At 49.0% G+C, this 18,827-nt stretch overlaps 1 protein-coding gene across 9 annotated transcripts in view; it reads left to right on the forward strand.

The window, feature by feature from the left end:
• The window catches only part of LOC102924399 (stimulated by retinoic acid gene 6 protein-like), a 42,051-nt gene that overhangs the window by 17,366 nt on the left and 5,858 nt on the right, over nt 1-18,827 (forward strand). For 8 of the 9 annotated variants that reach the window (XM_042271106.2, XM_042271104.2, XM_042271107.2 and 5 more), the window contains 11 exons: nt 1-84; nt 1,309-1,429; nt 2,097-2,142; nt 4,918-5,046; nt 5,321-5,391; nt 6,627-6,738; nt 10,715-10,868; nt 14,233-14,308; nt 17,707-17,788; nt 17,987-18,035; nt 18,493-18,610. The exon at nt 1-84 is cut by the window's left edge and continues 47 nt beyond it. In XM_042271106.2, the coding sequence (XP_042127040.1) occupies nt 1-84; nt 1,309-1,429; nt 2,097-2,142; nt 4,918-5,046; nt 5,321-5,391; nt 6,627-6,738; nt 10,715-10,868; nt 14,233-14,308; nt 17,707-17,788; nt 17,987-18,035; nt 18,493-18,610 (1,042 nt within the window). The remainder of the gene's footprint in view (nt 85-1,308; nt 1,430-2,096; nt 2,143-4,917; nt 5,047-5,320; nt 5,392-6,626; nt 6,739-10,714; nt 10,869-14,232; nt 14,309-17,706; nt 17,789-17,986; nt 18,036-18,492; nt 18,611-18,827) is intronic. The other variant, XM_076564150.1, reaches the window with a different exon arrangement.

The raw sequence follows: 18,827 nt of genomic DNA on the forward strand, positions 1-18,827 counted from the left end.
TGGCCTTTGGGGCCACAGCCAATAAGGTCATGTTCCTGTTCTCAGAAGGCTACCAGCCCCTGAAGGTTCCACAGTGGGCCCAAGGTACCAGGCCTGCCTCACACATGCTGCGAATGTCACCTGGACGAACTTGCCCTCAGAGGCCATGGGGGAGGTCTGGAGGGATAAATTCTGTGAGCAGCCACATTCTTCTTAGCCTATTACTTGCCCAAAATCAATGCTTAGTAGCCTACAAAATGCTTCCCAGCTTGCCTGGGGGGCTTCTCCCCAGTTCCCCTGAGAGGTGCTTTAGACAAACAGCAAAGGCCCAGGAAGTAGAATCTTCCTCACCTTCCTCAGCCAGTCCCCCGAGGCTGCTGCCTTCTAACAGCAGCAGTTTCTGGGGCTCCTCCTCAAGGGATGGGGTATGTTCCTGTGGCCACTGGCCCGAGGCCTCTCTCCCCAGGTTCCATTCTTTATTTAAAGGAGCTACTCTGACCTACAGGTTTGGTGAGCTCTCGTATAATTCCAGAACCTTCTCTCCATTGCACAGACTCCTCCTGTGCTCTGCTGGAGCCCAGGCAACACCTCCAGGAGGTTGCTCCATTCTCTGCCTCCTGGGGATGGGGTGTCACTGGCTGCCTTGTCTGTGTCCCCGTGGCAGGATGAATGTGCCTCTGCTGCAGCTCATTTCAGACTGCCCTCCTGACAGTCTTCCCCATTTTACTGTCAATATCTCAAAAGCAAGAACCCTGGCCATTTCTGCCTTGCAGTGCCTGGCCCTGGAACATCCCAACACTGACACATAGTAAGGGTCATCTTGGATGACTAGGCCTTTCCTAGATGCCGTCAGTCCATCTCAGAGCTAGCCAGTGGTGGGGCCAATGGGACCATCACTTCCGTAGAGAGGGTTCCCTAGTGTGCGCAGTAGGTGGACCAGTGTGACCACAATCCTTCCCTCAAGTGCTGCCCAGTACACACAACATGTCTGTGTGGGCCCCCATGATGCACCTAGGTGCCGTCCTCACAGATGTTTTGGTTTGCTGGCTGGCTTGCCTCTGCCTGCCATACTGTGAGCTACTCACATGTAAAGACTCCAGTATTCATCTCCATGGTCAGCTGCACCAGCCATGGGGAGGGGAGAAGGAAGGGGCTGTGGCTGAATGAAGGATACTGCTGCATTCCTCTGCCATGGCCTAGAGCTCTTCCAGCTGGCTCTTTAGGTCCTGAGGCCCCGACTTGAGCTCAGAATGGAACATCCCAGCTCTCCTGGCCACCTCCGAGTAGAAAGCAGAGGGGCCCACAGCATCTCGGTCTCATCTCTTCCAGCCTTCGTGCTTCTCCTGGGGGGCATGGAAGTCGGCCTGTCTTACTTCCCCTTCTTTGCCTGCCTGTCCTCAGAGTTCCGGCTGGTCAGCTCCATTCTGGGCTTCAGCTACTCCCTGACCTGGTAAGATGGCTCTGCTGGCCGCCTTCTGGCCATTTTGGCCATGGCTGAAATCTAGGCAGGGGGACAGAGATGGCGTGGGATTCTTTGTGGAGAACAACAAAGCCCAGAGTGGACAGAGGTGACTTGCCCAATACCCCATTGTTGCTTCTTCTTGGGGTACTTCTGAGGCGTCCGAAGGTCTGTCCAGGACCCTGTGTGCATCCTAGGAGGATATTCGTGATTAGAATACTCCTAGATGCCAGGAATTAAGGAAACTGACAGTGGTCGTCATAGAGGCTGTGGAGCCCATGGCCATGGCTTCTCCTAGAGAAAGTTGTCATGTGACATTCAGGGCCATCCTGGCTTGGCCTCTTCTTCCTCCTTCTGCAGGCCCTCAGGATGTCCAGCACTCGCCTTCAGTCACACAGTTTCCTACAGCCCATTACCTCTCCACTTAGTCACTCAGCAGCCATCCTTAATGTTCCACAGCAAGCCAGGGAGAGAGCAGGGAAGATCCTCGTGGACTCTGTCCTCTGGTCCCTGCGCCTCTGTGTTCCTTTCCCTGGGTAGGGCACCTTCCTCCCTCCTGGGCTCCCAGGGGTAGCAGGCAGGATGTGGGCTATGTTCACCAGGCTGCTCTGGGTTGTGCTGGGACAGAAGCAGACCCTAACCTGCTTCTGTCCTGCAGGTTTGTGCTCACCATTCTTCAGATCTCACAGTGTCCCCATGGGCAGGTAAGTCCCTGCTGACCTCACTCAGAATGTCCAGTCACCACCTCAGGGCCACCCAGCTCTGTGAGCTCAGACAAGCCTTCCCTGGGCTTCAGTTTCCCCATCTGTGAGGGAGGGGAGTGGGTATTGCTCCCCCGGCTTCTGTTTGTGTAGTGCCTTTCATCCACTGCCCCTCTGATCACCGGCAGACGTTGTTTCATTTGGTCCTCAAGGTAGCTCATCAAACCTACTTTAGAGGTGAAGAGATTATGCCAATGTTGCCGAGTAAGTCACAGGCATCAGCAGAGCTGGGAGCTGGGAGCTGAGGCCGGACCCAGCCAATGTCAAAGCCCTCTTCACCCAACTTGGTCCCAGCTTCTCTCACTGTAAAATCAAAGAATCAGGGGAAGTTTTCCAGCAGGACCACCTGTTGTCCTTCCCAGAGTTAGTGAAAGTTGCAGGCTGGTTCTCCCAACCCAGAAAAAGAGCAAACTGAAAAAGAGCAAACTGACCTATTAGCTAGGTCCACCCTGTTCTGCAAAAGCTCCGTTTGGTTACCCTGTGTCAATTCTGGGTGCTGCCATAACTTGGCTTCTAGCAGTAATTGAATGCATTTCTCTAGATTTTTACCTTCCCGGTCCTGTGGACCTCAGTAATGGCCAGCCAGGAAAGGTGCTTGTCATCAGTGGACACTCTTTAACTGACCACTCACTGGTAACACCTAGCAATGGTCAACTTGGGGCCAAAGCCAGATGCTTTTTAATAGCCTTCCTCGATCCTGTCCTTTCTGCCATAACTGTCCTGGCTTGCAGGCAGACAGTGGGCCTTTGTCTGCCCTTCCTTCTCAGGGTCTTTCAGGTGTCACGCTGTACTTAGAAGGGCTCCCGGGAAGGTCTGGGGGAGTCAGAGAGGTTATCTGGGCCTAGAACCCAGGCCTTATATCTTTCCCAGGATTTATCAGTAGACTATTAGATGCTTGTGATAAAGAGACGTGAAGCAGAGCCTATTAGAAAAGTGAGACTGAGCGGCTGGGCATTCCCTCCACATCTCTCCTCGGGCCTGGGCACACCTGGCAAACCTCTGCCCAGGGATACTTCTTTACCACTGACTGCAGGGCCTGGATTCTGGGTCACAGGCTTCCATCGGCCCCTTCTTGACCTCTCAGTCTCCCAGAGGTGTGTTTGAAGTTCCAAGTGTTTAGGGCTGCTTAGGGAGAGGGTAGGATCTTCTAATTCAGACTCTTTCATTCCAAACTGCCATGTGCTAAGTTCCAATGTCCATGGAGGGCCATACAGACACGGAGGAGAAACAGGAAAATGCTGGCTGTGGTCACGGCGAGTCAGCGTGGACTGGAGAAGAAGGGAACTCTGACACCTCCATCTCAGGGCCTCTCTATCCCATATCCTTACATCACAGCAGCAAACCCCAGTTCCCCGGGGGAACTAGCCCCCCCGCCCCGAATGTGACAAAACACGAAACCGATCAGTACCTTGTGAAAGCTGAGTCCCACTAGTGTTTGTCTGAAAGCAGTTAAAAAAAAAAAAGGCATTTAAAAAAGTTGGAAACACTCCCTTGAGGAACCTGTTGCTCTCCACCTCTCCCTTCCCTTTCGATAACCGATAACCACTGCCATCCCTGCTCCCTTCTTTCATCTCTCTCTGTTCTTCTATTTTCCCCTCCTTCTGTCTACCACTGAAAGACCCCCGGCTGAGATCTTCCTCCGGGAGAGACCCCAAACCCAAGGAACACACCGAAACCACAGATCAGATGCAAAAGCAAGAGGGTTTATTTAGACCAGGTACCTGGGGCGAAGTCTCTTGGAGGACTTGCGCGCTTTCTTAGGGCAAGGGGGACTTTTTATGGGATCCCAGGGGCAGAGGCGCGGTTACAGAAGCGAGAAGCATAGTTACAGGGTCCCTATTGGTTGTTTTAAAGAAGGCCAGGGTGAACTTGGGGTCGTATGTGTGTGGCTGATTTGGCCTTGCCCAGGCCAGCTGCTTATTCCTCAAGGCCAGGGGGCCAGCCATAAAATATCCTGATTCGACTCAACTGTCTTTCTCCCAAGGCCGCCGACCACAGTTATCTCTCTCAAGGCTGAATGGCTGGCCATAGCTATCTCTGTCAAGGCCGGGTGGCTGGCTATGGCTGTGAACTCCTGTTTTTCTGATTCCTTCAGAATGGCGTTTCTTAGGCTAAGTTATTGGGGGGGGGGGGCATTTCATTGGCCCAAAGCCCCATGTCCTCATAATGGAGCGGGGGTCTTTCACCACTTCACCCCTGTATTCCATCTCTATTTCCCAAAAGGGACATTTACTTTCTTAGATTAAAACAAAACAAGCTGTTTCATAAACTAAAAGGACTCAAAGTTTTCTATCCGGGGTTGCTGGACTCCAAACCCATTTTTCTTCTGACCATGCAGTGGGAGCAGGGATTGGCTGATCGTGTAGGGAGGGGGAGCAGGGATTGGCTGATCATATAGGGACAGAGAGGAGGGATTGGCTGATCGTGTAGGGAGGGGGAGCAGGGATTGGCTGATCGTGTAGGGAGGGGGAGCAGGGATTGGCTGATCATGTAGGGACAGAGAGGAGGGATTGGTCAGCTATGTGGTGGAGGGGGCACAGTCGGTGATTGGCTGACGATGTAGAGCAAGGATTGGTCACTGCTTTAGTTGTACAGGGAAGGTGGATCCTGGCGGGAGCCTCTGGACAGACAGTCCTGACCATGTCTTCAGAGATGCAGCCCCAGCCTTACCTCACTACCGCCTGCTAACCTCCCACCCCACCCCTGTTTCTGTTGCAGTTTCTAGGAAGGTTCGAGACCCTCATTTTCTACTGGCCCTCACTGCTGTGCCTGGGGTTCCTGCTTGGTCGCTTCCTGTACATGTTCCTTAAAGCTCTGCCAACCCGCCTGGGCCTGGAGCCACAGGCAGTGAGTTCCCAAGAGGGGGAGGGGGGCTGTCCTACAGCGTCTTCTGCACAGCCTCTCTGGTGAAGGAACTTCTCAGAGCAGTGGCTGGCCCAGCCTGGGCTAGGAGAGTTGAGAAGGCCCAGACCCCTGACCTATCAGGGAAAGCTGGAGCCTGACAAAGTTGAAACCTGCCCCGAGGGTTGAATCTAAATCCTGGCCTCCATGGCGATGAGCCCTTAAGAGACCAAACCCTAGCAAGTACCTGTGAGCCAGCACATCCCCTCCTTCCTCGCAGGAAGAGAAGTCAGTGTTGGAGGCCCACCAGGCCGAGCATGTGAAGCGGCTCCTGAGAAAGCCCTGCCCGCAGTAAGCGCTCCTCTGCCCCCTTCACCCCTGCGGTTCGAGCCAGGCCCACCGGACAGACCCTGGGACTGTGGAGAGGCGCCAACCCAAAGCAGACAAAAGCAGGGAGGGAAACGGGGGCCCAGGACTCTCAAAAGACAAGAGGGAATCTGTCGGGCCAACTGGACCAGGGGGCTTAAGAGACAATCTCAGAACTACGTCTTCCTAGAGCTCCCAGACAGGGTTTCTTTGTGTAGCTTTGGAGCCTGCCCTGGAACTCGCTCTGTAGACCAGGCTGGCCTCGAACTCACAGAGATCCTCCTGGCTCTGCCTCCCGAGTGCTGGGATTAAAGTGGTGCGCCACCACTGCCCGGCCCCAACTGTGCTCTTGACTGTCTGGGCCTCACACTAGGTAGGTTCCTCTGCACTACAGTCTCCAAGAGGAAAGAGACATTTCACTTTCCATTTTTAAAAATAAGTCATTTGAGTATATTCCACTGGATCAAATTCCAGCTGAAAAATGATTGCTGTGTCTAGATGATTGGCCTACAGAGATTAGTGAGCCTGAGTCACATGCTTCTTGTCTCATTTCTTGGGATAGGAAGTAGTGACAGCCTCACTTAACAAGTAAGATCCAGGGTGGGGGTAATCAGCTTCCCACCAGAGCTTCTGAGATAGTCCTCCAGCCCACCTCTGCCTCAGCCACCATTCAGAGATGGGATGTATCTTGTCCCAGGTCACACAGAGTCAAAGTTCCTACTGTAATGAGAATTAGCTTTGGAGACCTGTATCAAAATATTCGAGATAATGCTGGCATTAACAAAACCCAGATGTATTAATTATTTTCTCATATATAAGAACTCTGGAGGTGAGCAGTCCACAGTGGCCCCACACTGCCCATGATGTCGGCCCACAAGCCACCTGTGTTTCTGTTCCAGCATCTTAGTGTGGACCTCTCCTCCTCAGGGCCGCCTCAGGGTCCAACGTGGCTGCTGAAGCGCCAGCCTGGACCAGCCACTAGTCTGCATTCCCAGAGCAAAAGAAAACAAGACAGAGCAAAAGGGGCTGGGAAGTCTCCCCTAGGTCCCATGTCACACTCAGGGTGACCAGAACCTATTCAGAGACTCCAGCTGCAAGAAGTTGGGGTTTCTGTGCCCCCCCCCCCAAAAAAAAACTCCATTTTTGTCCTTAAGGAAGAGGGAAATTGAGAAGTAGTGGAAACTCCCAGAGTTCCTTTTCTGGTGTCCGTTCATTCACAGAGAAGGAGAGAAGTCTTGGTTTCAAGCCAGGGTGTATGAGTGGGACCCCTTCTTCCAGTACCCCAGCAGGATGATTGGGACCCTCGTGCTGGCATTCATCTGCCTGTACCTTGTAAGTAGCTCCATGGAAATCCTTTCCTGTTCTGTAAAGAGAAGAATCCGGGCTGCGGTCACCCAGTCTTTGGGACAAGCAGCCTGTGCCTGAAGTTTGGGTCAGAACAGAATGTGGTGAGTTGAGGAGGTACAGTACTTCGCCCTACCATTTTACCTGCAAGGACCCTTCACCCAGACAGTGACAGTCACAGGACAGTTATCTGGGACAAATAAAACTGGTGGTGGCTTTAATCCCAGCACACGGGAGACAGAGACGGGTGGATCTCTCAGTTCAAGGCTGACTATTCTATATGATTCCAGGCTAGCCAGGGCTTCATAGTAAGACTGTGTCTAAAAAAAAATAAATCCTTGTGGTAAAATTTAGCATTGATGGGGCTGGAGAGATGGCTCAGTGGTTAAGAGCACCAGCTGCTCTTCCAGAAGACTCGGGTTCAATTCCTAGCACCCATATGGCAGCTCACAACTATCTGTAGCTCCAGTTTCGAAGGATGTGACACCCTCACACAGACACACATGCAGGCAAAACACCAATGTATAGAAAGAGAAAATAAATGATTAAAATATAAAAAGAGTTAAGCCGGGCGGTGGTGGCACACGCCTTTAATCCCAGCACTCAGGAGGCAGAGGCAGGCGGATCTCTGTGAGTTCAGGGCCAGCCTGGTCTACAGAGCAAGATCCAGGAAAGGCGCAAAGCTACACAGAGAAACCCTGTCTCAAAAAAAAAATAAATAAAATATATATATATATATATATATATATATATATATATATATATATATATAAAGAGTTGCTAAAAAAATTAGCATTGACTAACAGTTGATAAGGAAAAATATGGTTGATGTTATTTAATATGCAAAATTGACTCAGGAAAGTTGATAGAAATTATCTCCAAAGAAAATGTACAATTATAGATAGTAAGTTATATTGTGAAGAATTTAGTCATTTTAAATATAAAGTAATTGGTTACCTCTCTTTGTTTTTTTTTTTTTTTTTTCTCTGAGACAGGATTTCTCTATGTGACCCTGGCTGTCCTGGAACTCACTCTGTAGACCAGGCTGGCCTCAAACTCAGATCTGCCTGCCTCTGCCTCCTGAGTGCTGAGATTGAAGTCGTGCACCACCACTGCCCAGCAGGTAATTAATTCTCACAAAAATAATTTCAGTAAATTAAAGATGAAAGTGGACAGGTAGAATTGGTTTACGGTATGGATCAAAACTGAACTATCTTTCATTTCCTTTTTTTTCTCTTAAGAAAATGTTTTCAGTGTTGATATAATTCTCCTTTCAGTGTTTTATCAGATATAACCTCAAAACGCTGGTCACGGTCTAAGTCTTTGGAAGTCAAATGGCTGAGTCAAAGGCAGCTGTGATATGCAGAATGCAGACAGTAAAGCCCAGTTATCTTTGCTTGTTGTTAAGACAGGGGATGATGGTGTTTCTTTAGAGTAAATCTGTGATTAAAGTTTTAAGGGAATGCGTTAATTAGGTTATACCGAAGTTCTGATGCCTTTTATCTTTGTTAAGGTTCCTATTGCTGTAAAGACACACCATGACCATGGTAACTCTTATAAAAGAAAACATTTAATTGGGGCTGGCTTACAGTTTAAGAGGTTCAGTCCATTGTCATCATGGCAGGAAGCATGGCAGCATGCAGCAGACATGGTGCTGGAGAAGGAACTGAGAGTTCTACATCTTGATCTGCAGGCAACAGGCAGTGAATTCAGACAGACTTCTTCCAACAGGATCATACTTCCTCCAACAAGGCCACACTTCCTCCGACAAGGCCACACCTCCTAATAGTGCTGCTCCCTATGAGCTATGGGTTTAATCACATTCAAAGCACACCTTTCAAATGCCAGTGACTTGTCACTATACGTGTTTGCCCTCCCCACCCCCACCCCCAGTGCTGAGGGCATGTGCAGGTAGGGGAGGCAGCTCTCTTCCTTGCAATCATTAAGGCACCCCAAATCCTCTATCATGTGCCGCCCCATACCTAGGGCTTCAAGGCCACTTAGTCAGCAGCATGGAGGGGAAATGGCAAGATGGTTGTAGAAGGTTTTCCTGAACAAGGTGCAGAAGAACCGTCTGTCTCTTCTGCTTCTCTTCCACTGTCCACAAGGGGTCGTGTGCCACACCTGACAGAGGGAGGCTGGGAAATCAGTCCACAAGGCTAAAAGAGTTTTTAAATTAATTAATTTACTGTACTTGTGTGTATAAATGCGTGTGTGTGTGTGTGTGTGTGTGTGTGTGTGTGTGTGTGTGTGTCCGTGTGTCCACATGTATGGAGCCCAAAGATCAGTCTTGGGTGTTGCTCCTCAGAGTCATCTTTTTTTTTTTCTTTTGCATTTGTGTATATGTGTGTGGGATACATGGGTGTGTATGCGTGCGTGCGTGCGTGCGTGCGTGCGTGTATGTGTGTGCGCGTGCGATGTACATGTGGAGGCCAGAGGTTGACATGAGGTGTCTTCCTCAGTTATCTCCATTTCTTTCACTAGGCGGGGTCTTTTCCTAAACCCAGAGTTCGGCAACTGCGGCACTCTACCTAGCCAGTTCGTTGTGAGGAGTCCCCTGGCTGTACTCCCTAGCAATGTGATTACAGGCGGCTGCCATGCCCACCAGGCTTTTATATGGATGCTGGGGAGCTGAACTCTGATCCTCACGATTTTATTACAAGTGCTTTATCCCCTGAGCCATCTCCCAAGGCACCCCCCCCCAACCTTGTTTTTTTGAGACAGGGTCTCCCATTGGGACCTGGAGATCACTGATTAGGCTCGGCTGGGGCTGGGGAGTGTCACAGAACTCCTGGGATCTGCCTTTCTCTGTTTCCCCAGCTCTGGGGTTACAAGCACATCCACCATGCTGGGCTTTGTATGGGGGTGCTGGGGATCAAACTCAGGTCCTTCATGCTTGCTCTGCTAGCCCTCATCCTCTGAGCCCTCTCCCCAGTCCCAGAGGACGGATTTAAAAGGACAACTGGAGCTCCCTGCAGTGTTGAATAACTCACTCGGCTTGGTGTTATGGTGTGTCTTAAGAATTTATTATGGAGCATCTGCTGTATAGTAAGCACTGTGTTGAGAGCTAGGAGAGGGCAGAGAGATGACTCGGCATAGTCCTAGTCCAGGAGAAGCTGTGGGTCCAAGAGAAGGAGTAAGACATGGAAGGAGAGAAAAGGACCTGGTGACAGTGTTCTGAAGCTCAGGGAGTTATTCTGGACTAAGAAACTGCCTGATGACGGCGGCATTTGTGCTCCACTATTTTCTTTTCTTTCTTTCTTTCTTTCTTTCTTTCTTTCTTTCTTTCTTTCTTTCTTTCTTTCTTTCTTTCTTTCTTTCTTTCTTTCTTTCTTTCTTCCTTCCTTCCTTCCTTCCTTCCTTCCTTCCTTCCTTCCTTCCTTCCTTTCTTTCTCTCTGTTTGAGACAGGGTTTCTCTGTGTAATAGTACTAGTTGTTCTGGAATTCACTCTATAGACCACGCTGGCCTTGAATTCACAGTGATCTGCCTGCCTCTGCCTCCCGAGTGCTGGGATTTAAGGCGCCGTGGCCGCGGCCGCGGCCACCGCCGCCGCCGCCGCCGCCACCACCGCCCGGCTTGCACTCCACTCTGGAAAAACAAGCTTGGTTTGGTTGGTGGAGAAAGAAGGTGGCGGGAACCAGAGAAGCAGCAGTGTGGTGGTGGGCAGACAGGACAGTGGGCAAGCGCTGCTGTCATGTGGACTTGCCTCTCCAGTTTATATTAGTGAAGGGAGCCATGGAGATGTGGCTGGTCTTGCCCCTAGGGTCACCCCTCCATCGTGGGATTCCATTATCTTTCAAGTGCTCTTTTAGTCATTATGTGTGAAAGACAAGCTTTGTGCATGGTCACTTTCAAGGGTTCTGGCTGCCTGCAAGAGGCTGGCCTCAAGCCCCAAAGAAATCTGTTTGTTCCCACACTGAGCTGGTCTTGGGAGACCTTGACGCCCGTGCTCTGCATTCCCAGTTCATCGTCATGGAGTTCTGTGTGTTTCTACTTGTGAGAGACGAGCTGGATATATTTGAAGACAGGCTGCAGAGCTACCTCAACCACATGAATGAGACGGGGACCTTGACCCCCGTCATCCTACAGGTGAAAGAACTGATCAGCGTCTCTAAAGGTAAAGCCATCCACTCTCCATCATCCATATAGCATTGAAATTGCCTGACCAGGGTGCCTGGATTTCTTTTGTGTTAGAGTTGACCTGTGCCTTCCTGGGTTGACTAAGGACAGAGGGCTCCGGACAGTTCATTTTGTTAAAGACCATTTGGGGTTGAACTGCATGTGCCCATAAAACAGAGGTTCTCAACCCGTGGGTCATGACCCTTGGGAGTTGAACAACCCTTTCATAGGGGTCGCCTAAGACCATTGGAAAACACAGAGATTTACATCATGATTCCTAACAGTAGCAAACTTACAGTTATGAAGTAGTGATGAAAATACTTTTATGGCTGGGGGTCACCACAACATGAGAAACCGTATTAAAGGGTCGCAGCATTAGGAAGGTTGGGAACCACTGCCATAGACATTTCTCATTTTAAGTAGTTGTTTTAGTTTCCTTTCCCGTTGTGGTGATAAACAACACTTACAAAAGCCACCTAAGAGAGAGATTTATTCTGGTTCACAGTTCAAGGCACAGTCTTTCCCACACGGAAATCCAAGGGCAGGAACTTGAAACAGTGGGTCACATCATACCCCCTGTCAGGAGTCAGAGCGAGGCAAGTGCTTTCTGTGCTCGGCTCCCTTTCTCCATTTAAACAGTCTGGGACCTGGGAATGGTGCTGCCCACAGTGGGCATGTCTTCCTACGTCAATGAGTGCGATCAAGACAACCTCCGCAGACAAGCTGTGGTGGTTTGAATGACAACCCCTCATAGGCTCATGTATTTGAACAGTTGGTTCCCAGCTGGTGGTCAGGTTTCAGAAAGCCTAGGAGGTGTGGCCTTGATGGAGGAGGACTCTGAGAGTGTAAAGAGTCACTGCAAAGTTCCGGTTGCTCTCTCTCCTTCCTGCTTGTTATTGGAGATGTGAGCACTCAGTGGCCACTACAGCCACCATGCCTACCTGCTGCCATGCCTCCCCACCATGATCTCAACAGCTATGAAGTGATTTTTCTTTGTGTTCTTAATTTGCATCCCCTGAAGATGAATAATAATCATTTTCTCATTTTTTTCTATATATATATACTGGGCATTTGTGTGTCTTCCTTTGGAGGACTGTCTATTTGAGACCCTGTCACAGGAAAGGTACTTTATGACAGAGGCTTTCCCAGAAAACAGCATATCCTAATGATATGTCCACCCTCCTTAGAGAGAGGAGATGTCCACTCTCCCCTAGATAAGAAAAAATCATGGACAAGATGTCTGGATAAATGCCTGCAGCTGGGCAATGACTAATGACTGTCTTAATCAAAGCTTTATTGCTGTGAAGAGACACCATGATCATGGCAACTCATAAAGGAAAGCAATTAATTGGGGCTGGCTTACAGTTTTGGCGGTCTGGTCCATTAACGTCATGGCAGGAAGCATGGCAGCACACAGGCAGATATGGTGCTGGAGAAGTAGCTGAGAGTTCTACATCTGGATCCACAGGCAGTAGGAAGAGAGAGATACTGGGCCTAGCTTGGGCTTTTGAAACCTCAAAGCCCTCCTCCACAGTGACACACTTCCTCCAACAAGGCCTTGTCTACTCCAGGGTCACACCTCCTAATCCCTCCCAAGTAGTGCCACTCCCTGATGAGTAAGCATTCAAACATATGAGCCTATGGGGGCCATTCTTATTCCAGCCACCGCAGTGAGTAGTGGGCTTACTGTGCAAGCAGGACTATCTGAGTTCCCACACACAAAATGGGCATGATGGAATCCTAGGACTCGGGACATGGAGACAGGGAGATCCCTAGGGCTTGCTGGTCAGCCAGCTCAAGCCCTAGGTCCCAGTGGAAGATCCTGCCTCAAACAGCAACAATAAAATCAATGTAGGCAATTCCTGAGGAACAATATTCAAGGTTGACCTCTGCCCTCCCCTACACATGCACATGTCCATGCAACCAACTCCTGAAAGTTGTACTCTGGCCTGTGTGCTCACTTGCTCGCACATGCACACATGCAGCTTGTCTCATCTGTAAAATGGGACTTAGGCAGACAGCATCATGGTTTCCAAAGGATTTTATGGCACTGATGTTTTATGATCCTAACCCACCAAATATCCCTGTATCAGTTCCCTTCCTATTGAAGTGATAAAACACCACGACCAAGGCAACTTACAGAGGGCTTCATCGGGCTGTGGTTCCAAAAGGGTAAGAGTCTACTGTGGCAGGGAGGTATCGAGCAGCTGGAGCAGAACTGAGAGGTTGAGAGTTCCCATCTTGAATCGCAAACAAGAGCCTTTAAACTCTGAGAGCCGGCCTGCAGTGACACACCTCCAAGGCCTCAGCTCCTCAACTTTCCCAAACAGCGCCGCCCACTGGGCACCAAAGTGTTCCAACGTCTGACCCTATGGGGGACAGCCTCATTCAAACACCAGTCCCTTAAGTCATGAGACACCTGCACCAAGTGATTTTCTTCCCATTAAGACTAATGAGCTGGGAGAACATCAGAGCCAGAAGGGGCCATCTTTAGTGTGAATTACTTTCTTATAGCTCTGTGGTCACAGAAAGGCACCTTGTAAGTGAACACTCAGGCAGCAGCCGATCCTTTCACATTGCTGTGTTTTACTGTGGCCTGTGAATGAATCTTTAATGCAGATTTATGTTCAGTATGGTGAGACCTTGAGGTCCACACTCAAAGAGCACATTATACTTACATTTTAGCAGCACCCCTTGTTTAAAAAAAATAAGATTTACTTATTATTACTTTAGGTACATGTGCGCCCTATGTGCCTGGTGCCCTCAGGGGTCACTCTTCTCTGCTTCATGGCTGCAAATGCTATGTGACCAGCTGCCTCAAGCTCCTGCTACTGTAACTTCCCCACTCTGACTGTACCTTAGAACTGTGAACCAGGAAAAACCCTCCCTTCCTTAAACAGCATTTGCCAGGGTATTTTGTTACAGCAGCTGAAAAGTAACCAAGACAGAGCCTAAATAACAAAACCCGATGGAAGGTGGATGCTACAACCTGTTGATCCCAGCTGTTCTTGGGACCAATGTACTCCCACCCTATCCCCTTTCCAAAAGTTGCAATTAGAAGTCAGCTATTCCTTCGTTTTCCTGGATGGGGCTTACTGTTGATAGCAGAACAACACATACTTCTCCCAACCTTAACTGAATGTAGCTGGAACATATTAGTATCAAAGGTTTCAGGAGACCATGCAGGCAATCAACTATACCGGGGATGTGTGTGGCTAAACCGAGCACAGGCTCGCCCACAGAGAATGAGGTGAAGGAGAGTGTAACAGGTTTGCCTACACCTTTCTGATGAGGCTCTGCCCTCTGCAAGTCCACTGCAGGTGCGTTTTCCAAGCCCTCTCATGTTACCCTTCATATTTCAGGAGCCTGGGTGGTGACCATTTTCCCTGCCTCCCTCACATGCATCAGCTACCTCTTCCACATTTTGGCCTGTTACAGGTAAGAAAATTCTAGGAGTCATTTGTATGACTTCAGCCAAAAGTATGCATGACATTCTTTACCCAGAATTCCTGACCAGTACCTGCATGGCTTAGTGTGGCACTAGGAAATGAATACAAGGGCCAGGTATGGTCAAATGCACCTTTTGTTGAGAAGAATATGAGCTTAACAGGCTGGACATCTATAATGATCTGCCATTACAGTCCTTATCCCAACTTTACCCTAGCCTTGGGAGCTGAGTATTTTCCTCTCAACGTTTACAGTTGATGAAGCTGAACTCAACAAGATTAAATGACATGTCCGAGCACTTGAGCAGAGGGGCAAGTCCTCCTGATACCCAGAGACCTGCGTGTTTCTCGTGCATTCTCGTTGTTGGGTGTCAGATCTGTTCTGCTGTTAAGGGCTGATAACACCAGGTTCCCAGCAGGTACACTCAGCTCAAGGAATCATCAGTGGAGTGGGGTCAAGAGGCCTGGGAGCATCTACCTCAAGAACAGCAGTGCAGGAAGAGGACACATGCTCATGCTCGCTCTCGGTGTCTCTCTGGGTGTCTCTCTCTCTTTCTCTGTCTCTGTATACTTCTCGTATCTTGATAGGCACTTCTTTCTTTAGATTAGGTAAATTTTTTTTCTATGATTTTTTGTTGAAAATATTCTCTGTGACTTTGGCATGGGTTTCTTCTTCCTTGGTTTTTATTATTTGTAGATTTGGTGTTTTCATAGTATCTCAGATTTCCTAGATGTTTTGTGCCTGGGATTTTTTAGATTTAACATTTTTCTTTGACCCAAGGTGTCAATTTCTTCTATTTTGTCTTCAATACCTGAGATTCTCTCTTCCATCTCTTGTATTCTGTTGGAGAAGCTTGCCTCTGAGGTTCCTGTTTGAGTTCCTACATTTTTCATTTCCAGTTTTCTATCAGTTTGGGTTTTCTTTATTGATTCTGTTTTCACTTTCATGTCTTGAACATTTCTTTCATTTCATTCCACTGTTTGTTTGGGTTTTCATGAATTTCATTAATGGATTTATTCATATTCTCCTTAAAGTCCCTGATCATGTTTATAATAGACACTTTGAAGTCCTTGTCTTGTGCTTCAACTATATTGGATCTCTCAGGACCTATTATAGGAGGGCTGCTGGCTCTAGGGAGACATATTGTCCTGACTGTTATTTGTTGTTGGATTTTCTTTTACTCTTTTGGGGGGCCCACCACCCAGCTCCCAAATAAGTCACACATGGAGACCTATTCTTACTTATAAATGCCCGGCCTTAGCTTGGTTTCTTTCTTTCCAGCTTTTCTTAACTTTAAATTATCCCATCTATCTTTTGCATTGGGGCTTTTATCTTTCTCTATTTCTGTATACCTTCCTCCCTTCTTACTCTGTTGCTGGTTATGTAGCTGGGTGGCTGGGTAGCTGACTGGCTGGCCCCTGAAGTCCTCCTCCTTCCTCTCTCGTTACTTGATCTTTCTTCTCCCAGATTTCTCCTTCTATTTCTTCTCTCTGCCTGCCAGCCCCGCCTATCCTGTCTCCTGCCTTGCTATTGACCGTTCAGCTCTTTATTAGATCATTAGGTGTTTTGGACAGGCAAAATAACACAGCTTCACAGAGTTAAACAAATGCAAAATAAACAAAAGCAACACACCTTAAAATAATATTCCCCAACAGTTATTTGTTGTGTGTTTATGCTGGCATCCAGGCATCTGGGTTTGAGATGATGGTTAATTCTGTATTAATATATGGTCTTTGTTGGGTGGGTTTCCCTTCCTTGGTTTCTGTGTCCTCTCTGGATTTTAGGAGAGTGTGGTGGCTGTGGGCTGCCCGGTAGGGAGTGCTTCTGAGCTCCTTCCAGGTGTGACCACTAAGGGTTTCAAGTAGAAACTTGTTTCTGGGTATTGGGGATGACATGAAGGAATGGGGATGGACAGAAGGACAGAGGGCTGACAGTGTCCACAGGAGGAAGGAAAGCTAGGTCTCCCATGAGGCTGATTCCCTGGCTGGCGTGGCAGTGGGTTTCCAGTGAGAGAGTGCCTCAGATGCTCAGGTGGCTGAGACTAAGTGATGGGCAAGGGCCAGAAGGCTGTGGGAGAGAATCTGTTCAGTTCCCTGGGAGTAGGGGTTGAGAGCTACATTTTTTCCTGTCACTTTAAGAATTTCCAATTTAGTGATCATGAAAAGTAGAATTCAGCCAGGAAAAATACTGGAGATTGAGTACAAAGTGAAAAAAAAAAAAAAGGAAGGAAGGAAGGAAGAAAAGAAAAAGCAAGAGAGAGAGAGAGAGAGAGAGAGAGAGAGAGAGAGAGAGAGAGAAGAGAAGAGAAGAGAAGAGAAAGAAAGAAAGAAAGAAAGAAAGAAAGAAAGAAAGAAAGAAAGAAGGAAGGAAGGAAAGAGAGAAAGAAAGAAAGAAGGAAGGAAGGAAGGAAGGAAAGAAAGAAAGAAAGAAAGAAAGGAAGAAAGAAAGAAAGAAAGAAAGAAAGAAAGAAAGAAAGAAAGAAAGAAAGAAAGAAAGAAAGGAAGAAAGAAAGGAAGAAAGAAAGAAAGAATGAATCCCACAAATGAGAGTGTGGCCTAGGAACAGAACACTGCCAACCCAACCTTCACATATAGGCCAGGAACTGGACAGGGATGCGGGACATGGAGTGGTGGGGACGGGATTCTATAAGGGGTTGTTGCCCCTTTAAATTATTTCCGTTTAAAAATGTATTATTGGGCTGGGCATGGTGGCACATGCCTTTAATCCCAGCACTCAGGAGGCAGAGTCAGGCAGATCTCTGTGAGTTCTAGACTACTCTAGTCTACATAGTGAGTTCCAGTACAGTTAGGGCTATGAAGAGACCCTATCACAAAACAAACAAACCCCCCACAACAAAAAATGTATTATTATTGTATGCGTGGGTGTGTGTCTGATGTGTGTGTGGGTGCATGTGCCATGGCGTGTGTGGAGTCAGAGGACAGCTTGCGGGCCTTGGCCCTCTCCTACCACGTGGGCCTGGGGTTGAACTCCGGTGTTGGGCTCTACAGCAAGTGCTCTTTCCTGCCGGGCCATCTAGCCCATCCTTGATTTTTCTTTAGGTTATAAGGTTCAGCTGTCAACAAAACTCACTTCCTGGTGTTAACTGTTTAAAAAATATTATTAAGCAATATGCATTCACCATAACAGAGTAAATATAGAAAGCAGAATGAAAAAAAAAACCATATAATCTCATCTATCAGGTTCAATTGCTGTCCTGTGTTATTTTTATGAACTGTAGTAACCTTGAGGACGTTGAAGAGAAATCAGCACTTTGCCAGGAGCTGCAGTTGACGCCCCCTGCCTTAGGCCTCCCTGGGTCTTTCCTTTGAGCGCTGACTCTACAGAAAGCGCCATGATCAGGAGTGTCACCTGCTTTTCCTCTTCCACAGAAAGCATATAAAGAGGCTGTGGGCTGGAGACAAGGACTTCCTCCCTCAGAAGTTCCAGAGTCCCTCCTCAGCAGCGAGTGTGGTGAGTCTGTCGGGGAGCTGAGCCACACCTGACAGGACCCCAGAGAAGCCCAGGCCTCCGTCCCCAGATGCAGCCACGTGAAGAACCTGCTTTGGTGTATGGGTGACCCTCAGATCAAATATGGGGTCCTGGGTACAAGGCTTGGAGGGAAGGGAGCGCTCAGCCTACGAAGACCCCTGTTTTTCTTCTAACCCGCAGGTGGCCATTGCAAGGTACTCTGGCTGGCAAATAGCCTACATCCTCTGGGGTAAGTGCCACCCCAGGACCCATGGAGCCCAGCACATGTTCTCTGGGCACCTGCAGAGCCCCAGCTGTGAGGAGAGACATGGAAAGGCTGGAGAGGCAGCCAGAGCTTCTAACTTTGAGGAGTCTGGAGAATGGTAGAGAAACACCATGAGTCATCTCCCGTCCGCCCTCATCTCACTGGCTGCCTTTGCTGGGGGCACCAATGAGCGGAGGAGGAAATGACCCTCACACCTGCTCAGGACTCTAGGGGCTTCTAGGGGAGCTGACCTTTGAACTGCATCTGGCAGAGTGCCAGGCAAGCAGGAAGATAGGGAAATCAGGGTAGGCAGAAGAAGCAGCGGCAGGCTGTGCCGCGTGCCCCTCTGGTGGAAGAGGACATAGGTCAGGTCTGCCTGCGGCGGGGAGTGTGGGAATGGGCCAAGAGGGACCCCTAGCGATCCCCTCTGTTTCATCTCCAGGCTACCTCATCATCCATGTGGTCCAGAGCCTCTGTGGTGTGATGCTCATGTACAGTCTGGTGATGCCCATCCTCCACCACCGAGGGCTGGAGATGCTGCGCGGGCTGGGCCTTGGGGTGTAAGTGCTGAGCAGATGACTTCTCCTTCCTGATGCTGGGGAGCCAGCCCTGGGGCCAAGGTCTTGTTCTGATGACCCTCACAGGGAGGGAATCTTGTGTTTTCAAAAGCCTTCCTCTCCCATCATTCCATGGGGCCTTCACAATCATGTGTACGATGCATAGAGTCCCATCTTCCAACAAGGAACTAAGTTGTAGGGGGATGAAATAAGAGGCGGG

This window comes from Peromyscus maniculatus, chromosome 2 (assembly GCF_049852395.1).
Source record: "Peromyscus maniculatus bairdii isolate BWxNUB_F1_BW_parent chromosome 2, HU_Pman_BW_mat_3.1, whole genome shotgun sequence".
Taxonomy (NCBI): domain Eukaryota; kingdom Metazoa; phylum Chordata; class Mammalia; order Rodentia; family Cricetidae; genus Peromyscus; species Peromyscus maniculatus.